We start from the raw sequence: 20362 nt of genomic DNA on the forward strand, positions 1-20362 counted from the left end.
TCCTCAGCTTAGGCTTCCCTTGACCTATCATGCCCTGAAGGAGCAATCATCTCAACCTTCCTTTTGCTAGGCCTAAAGTCTTCAGTCTTAAAATCTTCTTTCAGAATGTATGCCCCATCATTCCACTAAACATCTTTTCTATGCCATACCAGTCTGAACAAACCTTTTTGGATGTGTAATCAGAATCCAGAGTACTTTATCTGATGAGCTTGCTTTCATACCTTACACAGTTGAATTATTTCACCCCTGGACTGAAGAAAATACCTTTTCCATTGTAAACTCTCCTGCTGTCCTCTTCATAGCAGATTAGAGTGGTCTCTGTACTGGATAAACTAACAACAGTGCTCAAGTCAAGGATTTAGATGTTGTCTGTTTCTACCAAGTCTAGTCACTCAGAGGCAAAATGCCTCCAGTAGCTCTAAAGCCATGCTCCAGTGTTATGTAGCACATGGCACTGTGTATGGGAGAAAACACATCTCCTAAAAAAACACGCCTCAGAATAATGCTATGACCAAGTATCACTTTTACTGTGCAAATGGAAAGCCAAATATTGACTATCATTGAGACTTCACAACTACCAAGAAAATAAGCTACAGCTACCCTAATCACAAAGGAGCAGAGAGCTGCTTAACAGCTGCTATAACAGATGTTAAGTATAGCCATAATGTAGGCATTTGGTATTTGTATAACTCCATATACTTAGTACACAGCCTGTACTTAAGGGTGAAAAGTGAAGGAAGTAAAGCAGCTGATTCTGAAGTACAGCATTTCTTATGTATTTTGTATGACAGATACACAGCTAGGAGGTGTATTTATACCAAATACGGAGAGCTGCAAAGCATTGATGAAGGAGCAGAGATGTGAAACCCTGCATGAGGGAAAGGGTCCGTTTGTTCATATGAATAGGTATGAACCAGACTGAGATTCAACTGCCTCAGGTTGTTCAAGGAGCAGGCTAATTCTCTTCTCATGAGATCACAGTCAAACACGGCATAATGGAGGCAAAGTTATACAGCTGCACATCAACTGAGTATCATATTCATATGGATGGGCACACATGCATACACACCACGTGTTTCTCTGTGCATTTCTAGGATGAAACAGGTCTGCAGGCACAGGTGAAATCTCGATATCAGCTAGCACCAAAAGAGGGACCAACCCAATTGTTAAAGACTTTTTTTTATTGTGAATCTCATTTTATATATCAAGATAATTCATTTCAGAAATATTTACTGTGTTCTATTTCACAGCTATCTCTTGGAACACAGTTACTCATGTGTGAGTATTTTTGTATGTCTATGTTGCTATAATAACTTTATTAAAAGGATGAATTAAATTTTTGAGTTAATACTGAACACAAACCCCTCCAACACTGTTAAGGATAGAGGAAGTATTTTTTTTTCCTCAACTGAATAGACATTTCACTTAATAACCAGATCAAGTTTCACACTACCTTACCACCTGAACATCAGCAAGATCACTGTGACACCGCAGATGTTATTAGCAAGTATGTAAATTCTCTGCTTTAAATACCATCTATTATTAACTGGCTGTATTCCCTGTCTAATCAAAACCAGACTTATATCAAGTTCCATAGAAAAAAAAAAAAACAAACCACAGAAGAATTCCCTGTGCTCTGAAACATGAGACACTATAACAAGATATTTTATTAAGTTAACACCAGAACAGGAACATAAGCCATTTAGCTCTCTTGTCTCTTCATGAGTTTCCATTTCAGATATCCACTTCAAAAAAGCAAAAGCCCTCTCGTATGCATCTTCACTCAACCCCACAAGATTCCCATGACGCAGTTTTCATGGAAGTCTCAGCACAGTGACCAACAACTATTTATCTGAACTTAGGCATGGCCAAATCCAGCACACAACACAAACCTTCTTGACAGACACATTTCTGAAAAAAATGTGAAGCAAAAGACCTTAGAGGAGACACTCATTCACATCTACTTTAGACTAGAGCATGTGTTCTTTTCATTCTCCAACTTGCTGGCAGCCTTTAGGGGGAAAGGTTTTCATATCTCCTAGTTCTAGCCTACCTTATCTTCTAACCCAGAACAAGACAAAAAACAGGATCACAATTCCTACTGAAGAGGAAGCGTGCAGCCTTGTATCAGATCACATTTTTATCTTTAGCTTCCAGAGGTAACAGGAAAAAGGGAAAAGAAAGAAGGATTCCTGATCTACGACTTGTTCACGGTGCAGAAAAGAGGGCAAAGGCACTTAAGTGTCAGGTCTACCAATTGTTCTATACCGAATTCAATAAAAAAGATAAATACTGCATCTACACACAATCCATGTGTCCAGTATGACCTCATAGGCACCCATCAACTAGATCTGCTCCTTAACTCAGGCAGAAACAGCACAAATCTCTCTCTGGAACAACACAAGCATCTTTACAAATGAGGCCTGATCACCAGAGCATAAGCATAAAGGTTTGGCCTCATTACCTGAAGCTACATCTCCATTTTTTGGAGGAAGAACTTCAGAGCAACATGCCTCCACATGATACAAGACTTGGCTGACAGTTTTCCAGCATTAACTGTGTTTTTGAAGAAAATTGAGTAGTTAACATCAGACTGAATTAGGATTTAAAAAAAAAAAAGAAAAAAGCAGACACCAGCAATTATATTAACAACTGCTATTAAGAATACAGAACAGTTACAGATGATAGCACAGGTTTGGGAGCAGTCCTACCAACACCTTTATTCCTTTCTCTGCTGCTTAAGAAAAACAAAGTTAAAAAATAAAGCTGCCACTAATCACTTGATCAGAAGCTTTTGTTTTATGGCACTTTTAGAAATAACGACTTCATATGCTGCACAGAAATAATGACTCAACATGATGCACACAAAGCGTTTTAATCCATGTACAGGGCAAAAAATAACTTTGGTTCTTCAAACAGGATATACACAAAGAGAAAGATGGTTGGGTTTGATCATGCAGCAGTTTCTTTAAGAACTGGCATTGACAACAGATAATCCACAATCCTTAATGAGATTTCTCTGTTTAAAAGGCAACACTAATTGAGCAGAGAAAATTTAAAGTAGATATTTCAAGGGATGCTTGAGTACAGTGTTTTTTGTAGGCTCCCCGGCAAGAAAAGTGCACAACAAGGCCTAATGCAAAACACTGACTGAGATGAAAATGAGCATCTAGTTGTGTCCATCTACCCTGTTTCATCACACCTTTTATCAAGGATAGAAGCAGATCAAAGTGAAATCACTGTTGGAGGCTCACTGTTCACCAAGGGTCTGGTAATGCTAAATTTCCCATAATTATCTTTGCAACCTACAATTTTCTTACAGACCCATCTATGCATTCATGGAAAAGACGAGAACAATGTAGATAATCTAATACAAAAGCTATTATTTCACAGTAGGAAATACTAGCTTCCAACAAGGCATCTAACCGATACTAATCACAACAGTGCCTTTCACTGTGGCACTGCATATAAGGAACCATTTCCTTCCAAAGTCTTGGAAAAAGATTAGAATCAGATGTGACACGTGGTGGCCAGATTCCTGCTAGGGCCAGCTTGACTTCTTATTTTCTGTGTCACCAGGACACTGAGTTTGAATGCTCTGTAAGCCTCCTTCTTCAGTATGAGCCTTTCCACTGTCCACAAAGTCTCCTCCATGGCAACACCCATTCTCTCCTATGCTGGCCATAGCATATTTACATGTACTGTAAAATTTCACAAAACCATGGGCATATATATAATTCTGCTATTTACTGGACTTTTGTATTATAACATTCCTTCTTGTCCAGAAAAAGGCTAAGCAAACCTAAATGGCTATTCTTGAACTAGTGTAGCATAAATGGTAGCTACAAAATTGCCATCAAGAGTCTTTCGCCTAGGTGGTCTATCTTTCATAAACACCCTAAATGAAGATTCCCAGAGGTCTAAAACACTGAAGCACCTACAGGAATGGATCTTTGTAGAGCACATGCCTAGGTATGGTTGTTTTTTTGGGGGAATGTCAGGAACTGTTGGTTCATAGTAAGGTAACTAGAAGGCTTCCCCCATCTATTCACAGAGGAGGAAGTCTTCAGTCTGCCTCTACATCCTCTACCCTGCTGAGTTTCTCTGCTGCCTATTTGCAACCTGCACATTATTTCCTGCCACTGTTTCTGGAAGCTTATTAACCTCCCTCACCTTAATGTGCTATTTTTCAAGGATGGAGGCAGAAGCCAGTCAGTGCCAGGTAGAAGTTTAGTTAAAGGAAGTGAATACTTCAGTACAGCGCTGAAGCTCAGTTACCAGGAAAGGGAGAAGCGGCAACTGTGTTCTCCTTGTATGTACCCTACAACCCCTGGTTCTTCCTTTTATTCAGGTGTCTCACCTCCCAGGACTTAATTCCATTACTGTAGCAATCACACCAGCATGGGACAGCACACTATGCCATTTTACAAAGAGGAGACAAGGGCCCTATACAGTGGGCAGGCGGGCAGGTTGCCCATGTCCTCCTGGAATCTCCCACTGACCCTTGCATTATGGAAAAACTGATGTTTTAAATATTTGTTTACAGCTTTCTAGCAGGAAAACATGATCTCTGTAATTTTGGGTAGCTCAGAGATCTTCTAGATAAAGCACGAAGTTTCTTGGAAACTTCATGGAAAAGCGGAGAAACAAGGAAAGACAACTTGTCCTGACGTATTCCTATTATCTGCAGAGAAATTATTTGCTCTGTATAATGACAATATTTGAAGAGACTTTTGCTGATCAGCCTAGCTGGATCCAGACAGCTACCCATGAATTTTGGTTAAAATAAATACTACAAAAGAGGTCTGTAAAGATTGCTAGACCAAACACAAGATCTCTCTGGCATAACAGTAACACAAGTCTAAAAAGGTTAACTGGAAAGGATATATATGGACTTGGCAACAGCTATGTAAAGAGGATGAAGATCATTAGTCCCAGCAGTGGAATCATTAGATAAGCACGTAATTTCTAACCACATGACTGCAACATTTATGGAGATGGTGGTAAGAAGACAATACTCTGATACTAAGTTTATGCATCACCTGTCAAATAGCAGCAACAAATCCTGCTGCCCAAAGCTTATCTGTAGTATTATGTTGCCTAACAAGCATTTCTCACAGACTGCATACAACCAGGAAAGGCAGCACATTTGGGAGTATTTCAGGTTAGCCAATGAGGCACTTTGTTGCAAAGAAAAGGCTGTTCAGATTCATGGCGTGCATTTACACATGGCACAATTATTTTTAAAAAGCTGCTTTTATAACTTAAGCATGTATATACAGTGAACAAAGTAAAAATGACAGGAAAAAAGGAAAAAAATAGGAGCAACTAAACATCATCATGAACAAATGAAGGTCATCCTGATTGGAAACCTCTTCTCTGTCACACCTCAAATTTAAATGTTTCACTTTGCAAGCCTGTCCTTCTTTTCAGATCACACATTACAACTTTTGCTATAAAAATAGGGAAGAACGACCAGGGCAGAATTAAAAAATATGATACTTAATATGTGTTAATATCTTCATCCACTGAAAGTACAGAACATGAATAACGTAGACATACCTACATTTTTTTCCCTTCACAAAAAAACAGTTGGCTGCTGGAAAGGAGTTAATCCGGATCAAAGCTGAAATAAAACTTTGAATCAGTAATAAATCATCTCCCCTTTCTTCTCTGCATTTTGTATTTCTCTCAAGTAAGAGAGTTTAGGAAAAAAATTAGTGAGTTGTGATTATGCACAGGTCAGTCAATTAATTGTCTTTTAAATTAACAACTGAAACAGTTATTAGGAAACATCTGTTATGGCGGCATAACACATCAGATGAACAAACCATAACAATGACATTCTCTCTTTTCCCAGAAGTACATAATTTGCCTGTAAGCATTTTCCACTGCTTTCAGTAGCATATTTTCCCCAGTATCTGCAATATATTTTTGCTCAAAAAAAAAAAAAAAATTCTAAAACTTTCCATATCTTTCAGAGTCTTAAGTCCCAGCCTCCTCATTTCTTTAAGTTACACTTCAGTAACTGGATATTACCTTGTGCTGTAACTGTAAGGGGACAGAATGTGTCACTTAATGTTAGCAGTATCTTACCATATGGTAACTCAGCACACTGCCCTAATACAGACAGATTTAATGGTACTGGGCCCAATACTATCTGTGGAAACCAGAAAATGCTATATTGACTTCAACAGAAGCAAGCATGTGTGAAAGCAGAAGGGTGCTGATATGGAATATGAACTGCTTGTTATTACACCTCTGCCATTTCTCCTTAATGTACCACACTCTGTGTTCAACAATACAACAACTGTTCCACCAGCTGTCCCTGTAGTGGGGAGCCACACAAACGTAACACACCCCAATTTCACATCGGAAAAATAAATATCCTCTAAATACAATGCAAGGGTTAATTCCTTTCTGGTCTGAGGCCACATCAGGATGTAATGGTCAGGGAACACCACTCAGAAGGTGTTTTCTGTCCATGAACTTTTTATTTCCTTGGGAGGAACTCCACGTAATGACAGAATTCTGGCACATTGCTATTTTGGGTCTGCATAATAACAGTGCCCATCTTCCACAGAGTGTTATCTCTGGGGTTGTACAACCCACAGAGATGTACTGCAAACTTTGCAAAGATACAACTATTGCTAAACATGCCAGAGAAGCCCATTTTCTAAATCAGTATGAATGTACTTAACTCTTTCTGTATAAAGTTTCCTGAATCACTAGCAGATAAATATAATCTTCTCAGATCTAATCTTGAAATAATTAAAATAACCCAATCCAACAAAAAACCTCCCAAAAAACTTCTACAGCTTCAATCCTTCAGAAGCACCTGTCCCCCAGGGACACCTTTATGGCAGCAGCAAAAGCGTACTGAGCTATAAAGCCCATCTCTAAAGTGAACAACATTTTAAGCATACCTCCATGAAGTACAGATCACAGTACAACCATAAATCTCTTTCCCCTGAGTTTTGGAAAACACTGAAAGATTCCCTGAGCCTCTATAACTCTGCTAGGATTTTTTTTTCAAATAGAGGTCAGCATGAGCTCTGTTGGTTGCATATTGTTCCATGGAAGTACATGAAAGGAATGAAACTCCACCACAACCACACGCACTTACTTACAAAATTTTCTAAAAACAAATCTTCAGCGATCCAACTTTTAGCGAGTTCATTTTTAACTGAATCAAAACTTCTTGTTCTTCAGCTGAACAATCCCCCCTGTAGCTTCACGTTAGCCAAACCAAAGTTACTTGGTTTCTGAGGTTAACTCACAGTAAAATGAACATGATGGTTTCTCAGAAGGATCCAGCTACCAGTTAAATGGGTTTGGCAAACAAATTCCAACTTTGTTTCCAGCCAGCAAATGCTTAAACAATTTTCTAGTTTAAGACAAAGCATTTCAACTTTTTTGCCTACCCTAGTCTTTCCACCTTCCTGCTGCCCAGGCTAGTATTGCTGAACACTGTAGCTTGCAGCATAACAGACTGTCCAGCTTTCCCCTGCATGACACCTACCTCCCACTGAACAGCAAAAATTGGCAGCTAAGAAAAGGAGAGTCATACCGAGTGAGGCTTCTCCATTTATCACACTGGATATGACTGACCTCACTTCTACAACTGCAGCTGATTCTGCACTGAAAGATTAAACACCTGGGGACAAAACAGAGGGTCAGTTAGTTGGCGTGTGTGCAATGTCTCTGACATCAAGCTTTCTATACACCGCCTTGGACTCTAGTCCTGTTCTCAAGAGAAAAAATCAGATACAGATCTTGCATACCTGAAGAACTTCATTAAGATCATTGGCATAATTCTGCGTGGCTGATCACAACCCAAGGCTTGAAGTCAGAAGCCTCTAGAGAAGGTTGGGGAATTGTGTCTCATTTGTAATGTGAAGTCATGGATGTGACTACACCATACAGTATAAAGGACACTTAGAAGACACTTTGATTCCCAGTGCTAACAAGCAAGTTATTTCTGGCAACAGATTTCACTGTGATACATACTTTGGGAATACACCTGCTTAGAGACCAGGGATACAACAGTTGGAGAAAAAAAAAAACGCGCAGACCTTCTCAGAATTTCTTTCCAAAGAAAGAGCTAGTTGCTGGTAACTTGTTCTCCTTTCTCCTGGACGCTGTTTAAGATTAAATCTTTGTGAAGAAAAGTTCTTTGGGGAAGGGAATAATCCCAGATTAGGAGAAAGTAACTTTTTTTTCTTTTGAGGAGAAAGCCCCAGATTTTTTAGTTTCTTCTTTCACAGATGCTTAACTTCTCAAACAGCATCCTTGCGACTGCCAAGTGCCACATGAATTGGGAGCCTGGTATGGAACCAGACAGCTGCTTGATTCCAGCAAGACTTTCACGTGATGGTCATTACCATGGCATAGAAGCACCTAAACAACTTGAGACCTCCACAGGAAGCCAAAGACCAATGGCTAAAGATGCAGCCTTTAACCCCTGACATACCCAGCCACCATCAGAGGCTGGGAAGACGAGTGGCCTTGGGGGGAGTGCAGAGTCCTCCCGCCTATGGGAGGGGAAGCCATCTGACTTCCCTACCTTCCATCAGTTGGTCTAAGAAGCCTTTACCAGCCAGCAAGGCCTCCTCTTCCTCCCGAAGAATACTAAGTATTTTTGATCTCTTAATCTGTTCAATTTTTACAGTACCTCTCAGGTTAAAAAGCAGGAGGCCAGGTAGGGGTATGGCTGTGCTGGGCGAGGAACGTGGGCAGGCGAGCACCCACTGCCTTGCCAGATTGGCTCATCCCATTTTTGTCTGGGACAGAAGTCAGACAACTCCCATTTTACTGCACCTTGCCTGTATCAAAGTTTGTGAACTTCCGACAAAGTTCTGGGTTTTCCTGGCACCTAGAGGAGAGGATCACAGCTTCCCACTGGAGCCCACGCACGTTACTGTAAGTGATAAAGCACAGCTGTTGGATTTCTGTGCCACGGCAGAGACAGATTTCCATGCTGTTGCATGAAATTACCAGAAGCAATAGTTATACGCCTTGCTCCTAAAAGTACGACATCGGAGTTTAACGCTGTGCTCGGCGCCGCCTCCTGAAGAGCGCAAATCTTGGCTGAGCGGAGATGTTCGTGCTTAATTTAAGCCTGGACGCGCAGACCCCTTGGCGACTCTTCCCTACGAACTTCAAACCAAAGCCAACGCCCAGAACAACGAAGCGCCCACCGCGCCGCCGGAGCCCAACGCCCCGGGGGGCTCCCCCCGCCGCCCCTGCCCGCCGCCGCCTCACAAGGCCCGGCCGCTGCCGTGACTCCGCCAAGTAACTCTCCGCGGCCCCCTCTCCCCGGCTGGGCAGCCCAGGCAGGAGCCGCGGCCCCCGCAGGGCTGCGCGGGGTCCCCGCGGGCGGGGGGGCTGGCGGCCACCCCTTCCGGAGCGGGCAGTACTCACAGCCGCAGGGCGCCCCTATTTTCCCGCCTGCCGGCGGCCCGCGCAGCCTTCGGCTCCTCCGCATCGCACCGCTGCTCGGTCATGAGCACCATCGGCACCACACACCACTACAAAGCCCGCCGCCGCCGCACGGCACTCAACCGGCGGGCCAGGCCGGGCCGGGCCGGGCCGGGCCGGGCCGGGCCGGCCCGCCCCGCCCCGCCCCGCCCTCGCCCCGGCCGCCCCGCCCCTGGGCGGGCGCCACCGCCGCCGCTGCTGCTGCTGCAGCTGATCCTGGGCGAGCTGGATCCGGAGCCGGGGCGTGCAGGGGAAAGCCGCTAAAAACCGGTTCCGCCGGTCCGTCCGGGGGCTGGCTGCCGCCCGGGGCCGCGGCGGGGAGGTCGGCCCCGGTTGCGGCTGCGAAGTGACTGACGGGGCCCCGGCGGCGGGAGCCCGCGCTCCCCGCCTGGCCGATCCGTTACGGTCCTTAAATTATTCAGTCAGGACGTTGTCGCGTGAGACGCTGCCTCCCGCTGCCTCGAACAAAAGGTGTCCTTAATGTTTTATACTGGGGTACAGGAGATGCGGTTTCACACACGCACGGTCTGAGGAAGGAAGGTGACCGGGGGCGGGGGCCCTGAGTGAAAGCAGCCGGGCCAGAGGGCGTATGGTGCGGCCCACACGGCTGCCTGGCCCAGCCTGGGTCGCTTGTAGGCCGGCAGTAACTCACAGAAAACGGCCTTCCACGGGTTTCTGTCAGAGCATTTCCCTGGTGTCTTTTTGAAGCAGGCGGTAGTCCGAATACCGATGCTGGCCTCCAGACAGCTGTGCTAACAGGAACTTCCGTGGTGATTAGCTGATATTTCCATCTGTGGCAGCCTCGGGTGGTTTTTTGTTTCCTTTCTCTTCAGCGGCACCCCAGGCTGGTTTGTCTGCCCAGGAAATGACCTAATGTTGCACGAAAAACAGAGCGAGCATAGCCTTCCCCTGGCTTGCACTGGTGGGGCTGTTGGGGATGTTGTGTGCCCTCAGAAAAGTTAAATGGCAGCATTTGGTACAAGTCATCTTGCATGGCAGACAAACTGTCAACGTGCATATGAAAAATGTTTTTGTTATCTGGTTAATACCTGAGTTGGGGTCCAGCTCGGTGAATTAATATTTTCACAAAGCAAAGATGGAGTCTGAGGCTATAACAATACAATCTAAGGAAGGCCATCCTTGGGATGAGAGTTCAAAGTAACATCTCATGAAAATAGAAAAAGATCTGTTTTCATGGTTTAATGTGTTAGACTATATTAATAGAATTAATAATAGAATAAATTAAGTTTTCTTCCTAACTGCTGGACTGTTCACAGGAGGTGAGGGGAGAATATGTACAGGAGAGTGGTCTCTGTTAGTGGACATCAGGCTAGGAGATAGATATGGATGTACATTTTAAATTAAAAGATGTACAAAGCAAATCAGTCTTCCAGTGGCATTGTTAGGATTGCTTGATACTTAAACAGTATTTTGAAGGTGCAAGAACTAAGTGTTAGGTATTGTTGCAATATATTCAGGAAATCAGTAGAAAGAAAGGGGTGTTAATAGTGAAAAGGCTCAGGACTGCCATAGCTGCTTGGGCACACAGATCCTGCAGAAAAAGTGAGATTGCTGTATGGTCTTAGCTAGACCAGGTGGATTTAATTAGCTCCAGTCCAAGAAAACTTAGACTGTGTGCCAAGCTGCATAGAAAGGAAGACATTTAAAATGGCTGTATTTCTGGGAGACACAATTAACTAATGTTTATGTATTATTTAACACGAAAACCAAGGTACATGTGGAAAATAAATGAGATGTAATTTACAAGAAAGATTCTTCAGACCTGTTAGGTCCTGCACCTGTGAAACTTTGATGGCTGCCTTATGCTCCCCTGTGAAGCACCTGAGCACATTTGTCACAGCATTGCAGAGCCTCTCCCACCCTCTTATGCTAGATGCAACCTGTGGCTATATGATGGCATCCCAGTTATCCAAGGGGTAACAAGAATAGGTCCCATTTCAACTGTCTGGGCTGTGAGTAGAGCTGGAACTGAAGAGTCACGGAAGGCAGGGTTGGCATCCTATGTCTGTTTGGACCCAGGACCCTTTGCTGGGGTGCAGCAACCTGTGTGAGGTTTTGGGTTCCCTGGGAATTGTTCTCATATCAGTGTGCACTCCAAGGCATGCACAGTTATGTCTGGGATCGGTAGGAAAAGTGACTGCCTACCCTTCATCTCGTTTTTGGAGGCCTTTCATTGCACTAGAAAGGTATCAGTTGCTATTTCAGTCCTAATCTTGAGGCTGAAGGCAGACTTGTGGCTGAGTATCTCTTTTGTAGCTCTACCCACTCCAGCAGAACAATGCTGGTTTACAGTAGGTGAGAATCTGACTTTTAGATATTTGAACAGATAAAATCAGCTGCCTTTTGAGTGCTTAGGTTTTCAGCCTCTGGCAGATTTAGCTACAGGAGATAAATGGTACTGCTGACTGTTTTGTTCACTCATCTCCAGAGGCTCCTGCCTCTACCACAGTGGTGCAAGAACTGGAAAGGAGCTGCTTGGTCCCTGGAGCTCAGTCTCTGTTTTAGTTTTGTCTGGCTCCATTCTCAAGGTTTGCAAAGCTCTCTGTTTTAATTAGTTAAGGTATTCACTGTAGAAGAAACTTAGATTCAAATAAACTGATGCCTGCAGCCTAGACACTAAAAATGAATCCTTACTAAATACTTTGTTACATATCATTATATGTTAACTCTTGACAGAGAGTTGGTTCTGGCAAATTTTCAATACATGCCTTTCTTGTGCATGTTGTTATTATCTGTTAGTGACAGTGGAAGTAATAAGCAATTACTATAGCTTGCGGTTTTTGGAGGATTTGAAAAAGAAACTTTGTGGCCAAGCTTTGTGAAACTGTGCATGGGGCAGCAACTCCAGAGCGAGAGTACACACTCCAGAGTGATAAAAGTCCTGAATGCCAGGATTCTCAGTAATACATGTGAGGAGTGCCTTATATTAAACAATCAAATGTGCAGCTGCTCCTGTGGGTGGAATATACTTGAAAACCTTATGCTTTTATTTTGATATGCTATGGCAAGTCTTACATATGCAAGAAAAGCACAAAGGACCTTTTACTGTACAGTTATAATTACTCATGTATACAGATACAGTAAAGCAAGTATGTGAAGATCAAGCTGTCACCAACAGAGACCCATTGTTGTGTGAAAATCTGGACTGTGTTTTTTTCAAATTGGTGAAGTGCAGACTGGGGAGAGAAAGAGAAATTAGTGTTCTATAAAATTACTGATTCCTCTTCAGTACTGGTGATGCCATGTAGGCAAAAATTGATGTGTTCCAGCTCTGAAGAGACTACATTAAGCCTCAGAGGGGGTTGAGGGTTTTCGATAATCAGGACCTTCAACATTATGTATAACACAGCAAAGGATGAAAAACTAGAGATGAAATAAAAGGAAAAACTTTCATTGTAAAAAAAGATTTAAGATACATATGAAATCACAGAAAAGCAGAATGGGGAGAGACTCACCGAGTCATCAAGTTCATTCCCTATCCCAAGGCAAGGCCTGCTATTCCTGTGTAATTCCTGACAAAACACTTGTCTAAGTTGTTCTTAAAAGTCAGCAATGTATCCAGGCAATCAATTCCAGTGTTTGTTGGGTGGGAAAGTCCTCCTTAATCGCTAACATGATCCTGAATCCTTCTTGCTGAAATTTAAAGCCATTGCTTCTTAATTTATTCAATATGAGGAACTGTGAAAAACTGTCTCCCATTTTCCCCCATTTTCTTCTTCTCTTTAGCCTAAGATAAAAGGTATAAGTTGTGTTTTCTGGACTTCTTTTTTTTCCTATGAACTGTCTCTAATAGGTTCAGATCTTTTGGGAAGTGCAGTGCTCCAAGCTGGACACCAGAAGCCTTACGAAGGCTGAACAGAGGCAAGATTAAAAGATTACTTTATCTGTCCTATACACACTACCATTGTTTATATTTCGTAGTAAAGTGTTTACGTGTTTCACAGCAGTGTGAGGCTTGCTCAGGTTTAACTGTTGAATCACTATGTTGTGGTGAAGCTTTTATAAAGGACAACAGAGATGTTCTTCTCTAGTACATTAGCAGCTGATTGTTAGATTTGACTAAGTATGACCTTCTACATATCCTTTTTGAATTTCACTCTTGTTTTTTTCAGACTGTTTCTTCAATTTATCAGAATAATTATGAATCCTGTCTTGAATGACATGAAAAAAGGAAGAGTAAAGGAGCCCAATGAGACACAGTGGAAAGGTCAGTATAAAAAGCAGTAGGACTGCCGCCCATGCCTAGAGATTCTTGGGTAGGATATTGCTGATGAATGATAAAAAAGACAATCTAGCTGGAAGTAAACAGGGTTAGAGATTGTCTTAATCAACAGTATATATGTCTCTTGGCGGGTTATTTCAATACAGTCATGAACGCTGTTCATAAAGTAGTTCTCAGCTTATATAGTAAGTATCAGCATGCCTAAATGTGAGGAAACTTCCTTGGGAAGGAGCAAAGCAGGAAATGAGTACAGTGATTTCTGGCATTCTGTGTACTTTGAGGACATTTCTCCTCAGTAGAGAATTCTTCTGTACTTCTTTGCAGGTGCAAAAAGGTACCAAGAGATATAGCCTTAACAGTTCCTGAATACAGGTACTTTTGGATTATAGGTCATTAAGTGTCTTGTCTTCAGTTTTCTGTAAGATATTCTGCATTGGTAGGATTCTGTGAAAGCTACTCAAATGCCTTGGAAGCCATTAAGTGATGAAAGGCCCACTAAATAAGTCCTTATATTACTTTGTTGAAATACGATAGGAAAGCAGACTTATGTTAGATACCATAGAAATAGGAGCTGTGATAGTATGAGACACAAACTAATAGACATTTGGAAAGATGTTGAAGCAGTGAAAAATTTTGATTTCTAGAATATATGCAGGTCAGCCACAAGCCAGAGTGAAATGGCTTACAGCTTGGGAGGTGCAGACTAGAAAAGACAAAAAAACTGCACTAAAAGAGTCATGCAGCATTGCAGGAGGTTGCCCAGAAAGGCTGTCGACTCTGTCTTTGGAGGTTACAAGACCCAACTAGACAAAGCCATACCTGATCTGATCTGGTGTCAGTGATACTCCTGCCTCAAGCAGGAATGTTCAGAAACATCTGCAAGTCAGTCAGCATATTTGAAGTATGCTCAAAATAAATGGAGTAAACCAAGGGCCTAAATAGTCTGTAGGAGATAACCAGGGCCAGAACACAGTGAGTGGTGCAATTTTGTAAGGAGTGAAATGTAGTTTTGGCCAGTTGATCCCCATTCCTTGCCTGGATTAAGAGTTTAGTAATTCATTTGTTTTTAAAAGTCTGAGATTGCTTTATAGAGACCTATATCAGGTGATTGGTTTCTTCTGAGCAGTTTGCTAGAAGTCCTATCTGCCTATCCGTTCCTGTTTTTTGTTTAAAAGAGCTTGGATTACTGTATTGGTTGAACTCCCCTTTGGACAAGGAAGTGCATAGGGCATATGAAGTAAGCTGGGCTGAAAGCTAGTTAGATCATTTCTCACCACAAATGGTGAGGCATGCTAAGGCTGTTTGTTGTAGCTGAATAATGAAGCAACCAGATGAAATAGACTACACTACAATTATGTACTGTAGCGCTCAGCAGGAAAAAGAGAGAAGTTCTCACACAAAACTTCTGGGGTATTAGTAATGTGGTGTCAGCCCTCCTTATACTGAGTGTGTAACACATTGTACGTGTACTCCATCAGCACATTTACTGCCATTTTGATACCAAGGACCTTCACACAACTTACTGTCTAGAGTCACAGTATGTTAAGTATGTAAGAAAGTGAAAATTAGCACAGCTTCTTTGAGGATAAATTGAATCTTCCACAAGAAAAAATAGTGCCCAGACTTTCCAGGAGCTTAGGAAAGGGTTGTTCTTACTCTGAGGAGAGTAAGGTTAAAGTGAGGGACACGAGAATCATGTGATCAGTTCTCTCACAGTGTTTACATCAGAAGGGGTTGTGAATAATAAGCTATGCTACTGAGCTGGGTAGACTTACTGTTTTGTCTCATTTAGAACTAGGAGCTATATTACTTTGGGGAAAAAAAACACCCCAAAATCACAGATATGTCTTGACTAGCAAGGCCACATAGGGGTGAATGCCAAATCACAGGTGCAAGCCTTCGAGCAGTACAGTGGTTGCTAGTGTTCTGGGTGCTCATAATTGAGCTATAAAGACACTATACCTTTTAGAAGATGGCAGGTATGTGCTTATCTCTTTAACATGACTGCTTGGATTAGTCTGAAGTAAGCCTCAGCCTTACAGCAGTGCATTCGATGTTTCTGAGGGGTATAATTTAAACATGGAAGTACATTTTCTTAAAAAAGGTCACATTCCCATCCAAAAATCTTCAGAGAGAAAACCTGAACATACGGATCCTTTCTTGTGTCCAAACAAAAACCGAATTGCAACAAAACAATCTTTACATTTTATGTTACAAGTAGTTACACAGTTTTTCGGTTATTCTGCTGCATGCAAAAGATAGGTAAATATTAATGCCAGATCACAGATGGAAAACACAAGTATTGTATGTAATTGATTTACGCATTGCAATGCACCAAATGAGCTGCCAAGCCAGGATTAGAGTCAAGGACCCTTTGACTTCCATTTCCATGACTTTGCATTTAGAAAACATACTTCTCCATACTGTACTTTTTTCTGGTTTTTTTTTTTTTTAATTTATAGTTTTTACCTAATATCAATGTTACTGGCAAATGCTGAATCTTCACCTTTTTTTTTTTTTTTTAATAAGCATTTGATATATTGCTAGGGTTGATGTTAAGATATGTAGCAATATGACATTCACAGAGCTGGTGGTCAGTAGTCCTGATCTAAATTGCTTAAAAATCTCATTCTCTTGTGTTCAATGTATTTTTTTCAGGGTCATTCTGAAGATTGGTCAAAACCACAAAGCTTGAGATTTTTCTAAAGTTTAGGAGATCTGGATGCAGGGTATTGACTCATATTATAGGGATGGGCTCCAAAGGGCAGTTTGAGATTCCTATTGTTTTTGCCAATATTTTGATCTGGACTACTGGAAAATGTTTTGTTCTAATGTCAGAACAACTCTATACGTTCATGCTGATAATATGCTGCATACACGTGTGGCCAATACTTTTATCAATACAAATCTCTGATCTATTATGCATGGCTGAGACCTCAGCTATAGCTCCAGAGTCTTAATTTGCCTCTGAAATCAGTTCCGCTCTGTGTCAGGAATAACATGCTGCCATGGTGATAAACTGTGAGCTCCCATGTCTGAAATGTTAATAACCCCCTGGATTCTGGCAAATTTGTGCTCATCCACATGGTGCCAATTACAGTGAGGTGAAAACAGAGGTATATAAAAACTTAGGCATACAGTCAGTTTTTGTCCTCAGGCATGAATAATTAGGATAAACAAGAGCAATCATTAATATAGTAAATTTTCTCTGTGGATGCATCTTCATATATGGGAAATACGCTCTAAGTAAATAGGACTGTATTGAAAATAGTACCTAAAAATGCAGAGCCTGCACTTCTTTTTCCCAAAAGCATCTTCCCTGATTTTTCACATGGCTCATTTTGGATAAGTATATCATGACTGTGACAAACACATGAAAAGCAAGTTTGGTGAGAGCTCAGTCCAGCTACCAGCTCATTGTGTGCAATCATGCATTCTTCTTATTAGATTGTCTAGTATTTGCAGCCTGCTATTCCATCGTTGCTGTTGATAGAGGTATAGTTTCACAGCAGGGCTTTATAATCATGTTATCCTTCTTACTGAAACAACAATTGAGTAAACTGGATTTCTAGAAGGCCTGCCCCTGCCACTCGCTACTTGGCAGGCAGGTTGATTATTGAGAAATCTGAGGCCAAGGACTCTGTTCTTTGTAAGGGCTGGTCACGTTGCTATCAGAGCATATATGGTAGCTTTTTGTGTACTGGTTATCTAGTGGTAAATAAAGAAGTAAGTAAATCTGTCTGCCCAGTGTTCTGGGCTGGACGGAGAAAAGAGGGCAAACCTTCTATTGCCCAAATTAGAAATGGTTAAACATCGCCTACTTGTGTTGAACTGTGCATATGCCACTGTATGTACTCATGTCCCACGCCTAATCGGAAAATGAGATCGAGAGAGGCATACAAAAACACATGTGGGTGTTGTTTTAAAAAACAGGCTCTAAGTGATTAGTTCTAGGTAAGACCCTTTGAGAGCTCTAATTAAAACTTAAAATTTCTGATTCCTTCTTCTCTGTTCAAACTGTTGGACATTATCTCTCTGACATTTGAGTTGCAAGAAAGGACGTTATGCAGATATAATATTAAAAAGCCCTAATAACATTTCAAAAGAGGAAAAATGAGGCCAGCAGACTTATTTATACTTGTGACCCAATTAGTGATATGAGCTGTCACCCCATATAAAGAATTTGTGCACAGCTACAAAGAAATATAATTCAGTCACACAAAGAATATTTAGAGCTGCTCCCTCCAAATCACTTTTCAGGGTGGCTGGGCACTGAGCAGGTATTAAGGACACCACCTGGTAAAGAATTTCAAGTTGGTTAAGAACCAGTAAATGTCTATAGCTACATTGAATAGCTTTTAAAAGCTATTTTATTCATAATGGATTGACATAAATGCTATGGATGCTGACTTGTCTCTCTCCTGCAGTAGATGGGGAAGGATAAGTGGTAAGTGCCAGTAACCCTCTGACACTGCCTTCCCTCATTTGTCTGTGCTGTCTAAAATGCACGTGATTTATCCAGAACTCTTCATTACAATGAATTCCACCTCAATGTGAGTCTGCAATCCAAGAAGTCCACCCTTCCAAAGTAAGAAAACAGATTTCCCCTTAAAAATTGTTTGCAATTGTTCTATCAGCAAATCCTTTAGCAGTATTCATTCATGCAAGCATTCAACTTCCATGAATACTCCTTGTGATTATGGTAGCATTTCTCTTAAAACATAATTTAATAAGCACTGTAAAGTTTCATATAGGCCAAAACACACATGAAAATACTTTGTTAAATTCCCTGTTCTAACAAAGCTTATGTTTGTTTTGCACAGAGATCCACTCAAATATCATAGATAGTATTGGATGACCTCGGAGAGGTCATTTTAAGACTTGAGTTTGTTAGTGTACAGTGCTATACACATCCAAAGCCCTACTTCAGTGTAATAGATAAGGAAAGAGAGAACAACACCCTCCTGTCCTCCCTTAAAAATTTCTCCTTTACAGTAGCGCTCCCCTTCCCAGTGCAATCAGTAACATGAGTGAAATTATCATCTCTGCATGCATTGCCTTCTCATATGAAGCTTTGTCTTCAGGGTATTTTCACCAGTGTATTTGTCCCAGTGATGCCCTGGGTTGCTGCCCCGTCACCCCCAGCATCAAGTACATACAGAACACTGAAAACATGTCAGGATTTACCTTATAAATACTGATCCAAAACTCTCTGTAGGGCTGACTGGTGTGTTATTACTTGACTTTTGGAAGCTGTTCGGGCTTTCAGAAAGAAAAACGGAGTCCTCCAAGGAATGATCTTTTCTCATCATTTTAATGGAGTTAACTGCAGAGTTAAGTAAGTTCGGTTCTAGAGCGATCCTTCAAACACACAGCCTTTCACTGCTATGGGAAGTGCAGTCTTGATGTGACTCCAGCTCAGGCTAGTTTTTAAAATCAGTTAATGAGTAACATATTGATGTGACATCAAGGTGGTTTTCTTTTTTATCTGCAGCACTTCATAGGTTTACTTGGAAACAAAAATAATCAAATCTAGATGTCTTTGGAACGTCATTGTTAACAGCAATAACTTGTTTTGATGAATTAAGGAAAAGAAGGAATATAAAACAAGAACTCTAATTCAGATGATGTTTCATTGACAGGTTTGTACCAAAAACTGTAATATGGTCTGTCATAAATTCTACTTTGTGAATTATCTACCTGTCTCTACTTACCCAAGTCTGAATAACATAATTGTATATCTTTCAGAAGTGACTATATCCACCTGTCCAAACATGTCAAAATTATTATATTGCACTTCTCCAGTGACAAATTGGTGCGCATGCATGTAGCAGCTATAAAGTCAAGTCATTGCAGTTCAGTTTAAATACAGATAATCTTTTAATTCTCAATGCACCAAAACCCAACTGAACAAAATCAGTTTGCCTAACCATTTTTTCCATAGGAATTGGCAAACATTAACTACAAACTTACACAGTTTTCTGTTTGTTGAAGATTACTGTAATGGTTAGGTTAGTCAAGGAAATGGTAAGTGATGTTTCTTTAGATTGCAAGTCCTCTTATAATACCAAATTAGCACCCCAAGGCCTCCAGAAATTCTGTTAAACTTCATTTAGGGCCTGCATGGTAAGAAGGGTTTGTCTATGAGACTGAACAAACGTGGAATGTAGTGCTCTCCTTCTGTTCTCAGCATCTATAAATAGATTGTGAAACAATACAAATGCATTTAGACTGTCCCCAGGTTTTACCTGTAAGCTCAAAAACATCTAGTCAAACTATAATGCCTTTCTCCATGGTTTTTGTTTTTTTCTTTTTGTCTCTGGTTTCTTTGCATGACTAAATACCTGGTCTTTGCTTTTTTTAAACATAGAATTTATTTTGTGATCAGTATTAAGCAAACTGTAATGAGATCTATAAATGTCAGAAACAACAGGAGAAGCAGTAACTATTAAAATACAGGTTTAGCATAACAGCTACGAAGCAAAAGTAGAGACGAAATAGCAATTTCCTTGGAAGTGAAAATTCCAAATAAATGTGAGAAGTCTTGAAAGAAAAAAGGCAGAAGAGGAATGAAATACACAGTCTTCATCATCTTAGGTATTCCCTGTGAAAAGGAAAAAATAGAACACTTGTACTTAG

The 20362-nt window shown here is 41.2% G+C and overlaps 1 protein-coding gene and 1 long non-coding RNA gene across 6 annotated transcripts in view; one reads left to right on the plus strand and one right to left on the minus strand.

Moving 5' to 3' along the window:
* The window catches only part of GRAMD2B (GRAM domain containing 2B), a 34342-nt gene extending 24028 nt beyond the window's left edge, over nucleotides 1-10314 (minus strand). For 2 of the 5 annotated variants that reach the window (XM_072860379.1, XM_072860378.1), the window contains exon 1: nucleotides 9424-9611. In XM_072860379.1, the coding sequence (XP_072716480.1) occupies nucleotides 9424-9487 (64 nt within the window). In that variant the 5' untranslated portion in view covers nucleotides 9488-9611. Of the gene's footprint in view, nucleotides 1-5562; nucleotides 5627-7522; nucleotides 7643-9423; nucleotides 9612-10132 lie in introns of those variants that run through there. The other 3 variants (XM_072860377.1, XM_072860380.1, XM_072860381.1) reach the window with 3 other exon arrangements.
* Nucleotides 9706-20362, plus strand: part of LOC140651194 (uncharacterized) — a 33296-nt gene continuing 22639 nt past the window's right edge. The window contains exons 1-2 of the long non-coding RNA XR_012042294.1: nucleotides 9706-9951; nucleotides 13614-13708. This is a non-coding gene — a long non-coding RNA (uncharacterized lncRNA). The remainder of the gene's footprint in view (nucleotides 9952-13613; nucleotides 13709-20362) is intronic.

Source organism: Ciconia boyciana, chromosome 4, assembly GCF_034638445.1.
Source record: "Ciconia boyciana chromosome 4, ASM3463844v1, whole genome shotgun sequence".
In the NCBI taxonomy this organism is placed as follows: Eukaryota; Metazoa; Chordata; class Aves; order Ciconiiformes; family Ciconiidae; genus Ciconia; species Ciconia boyciana.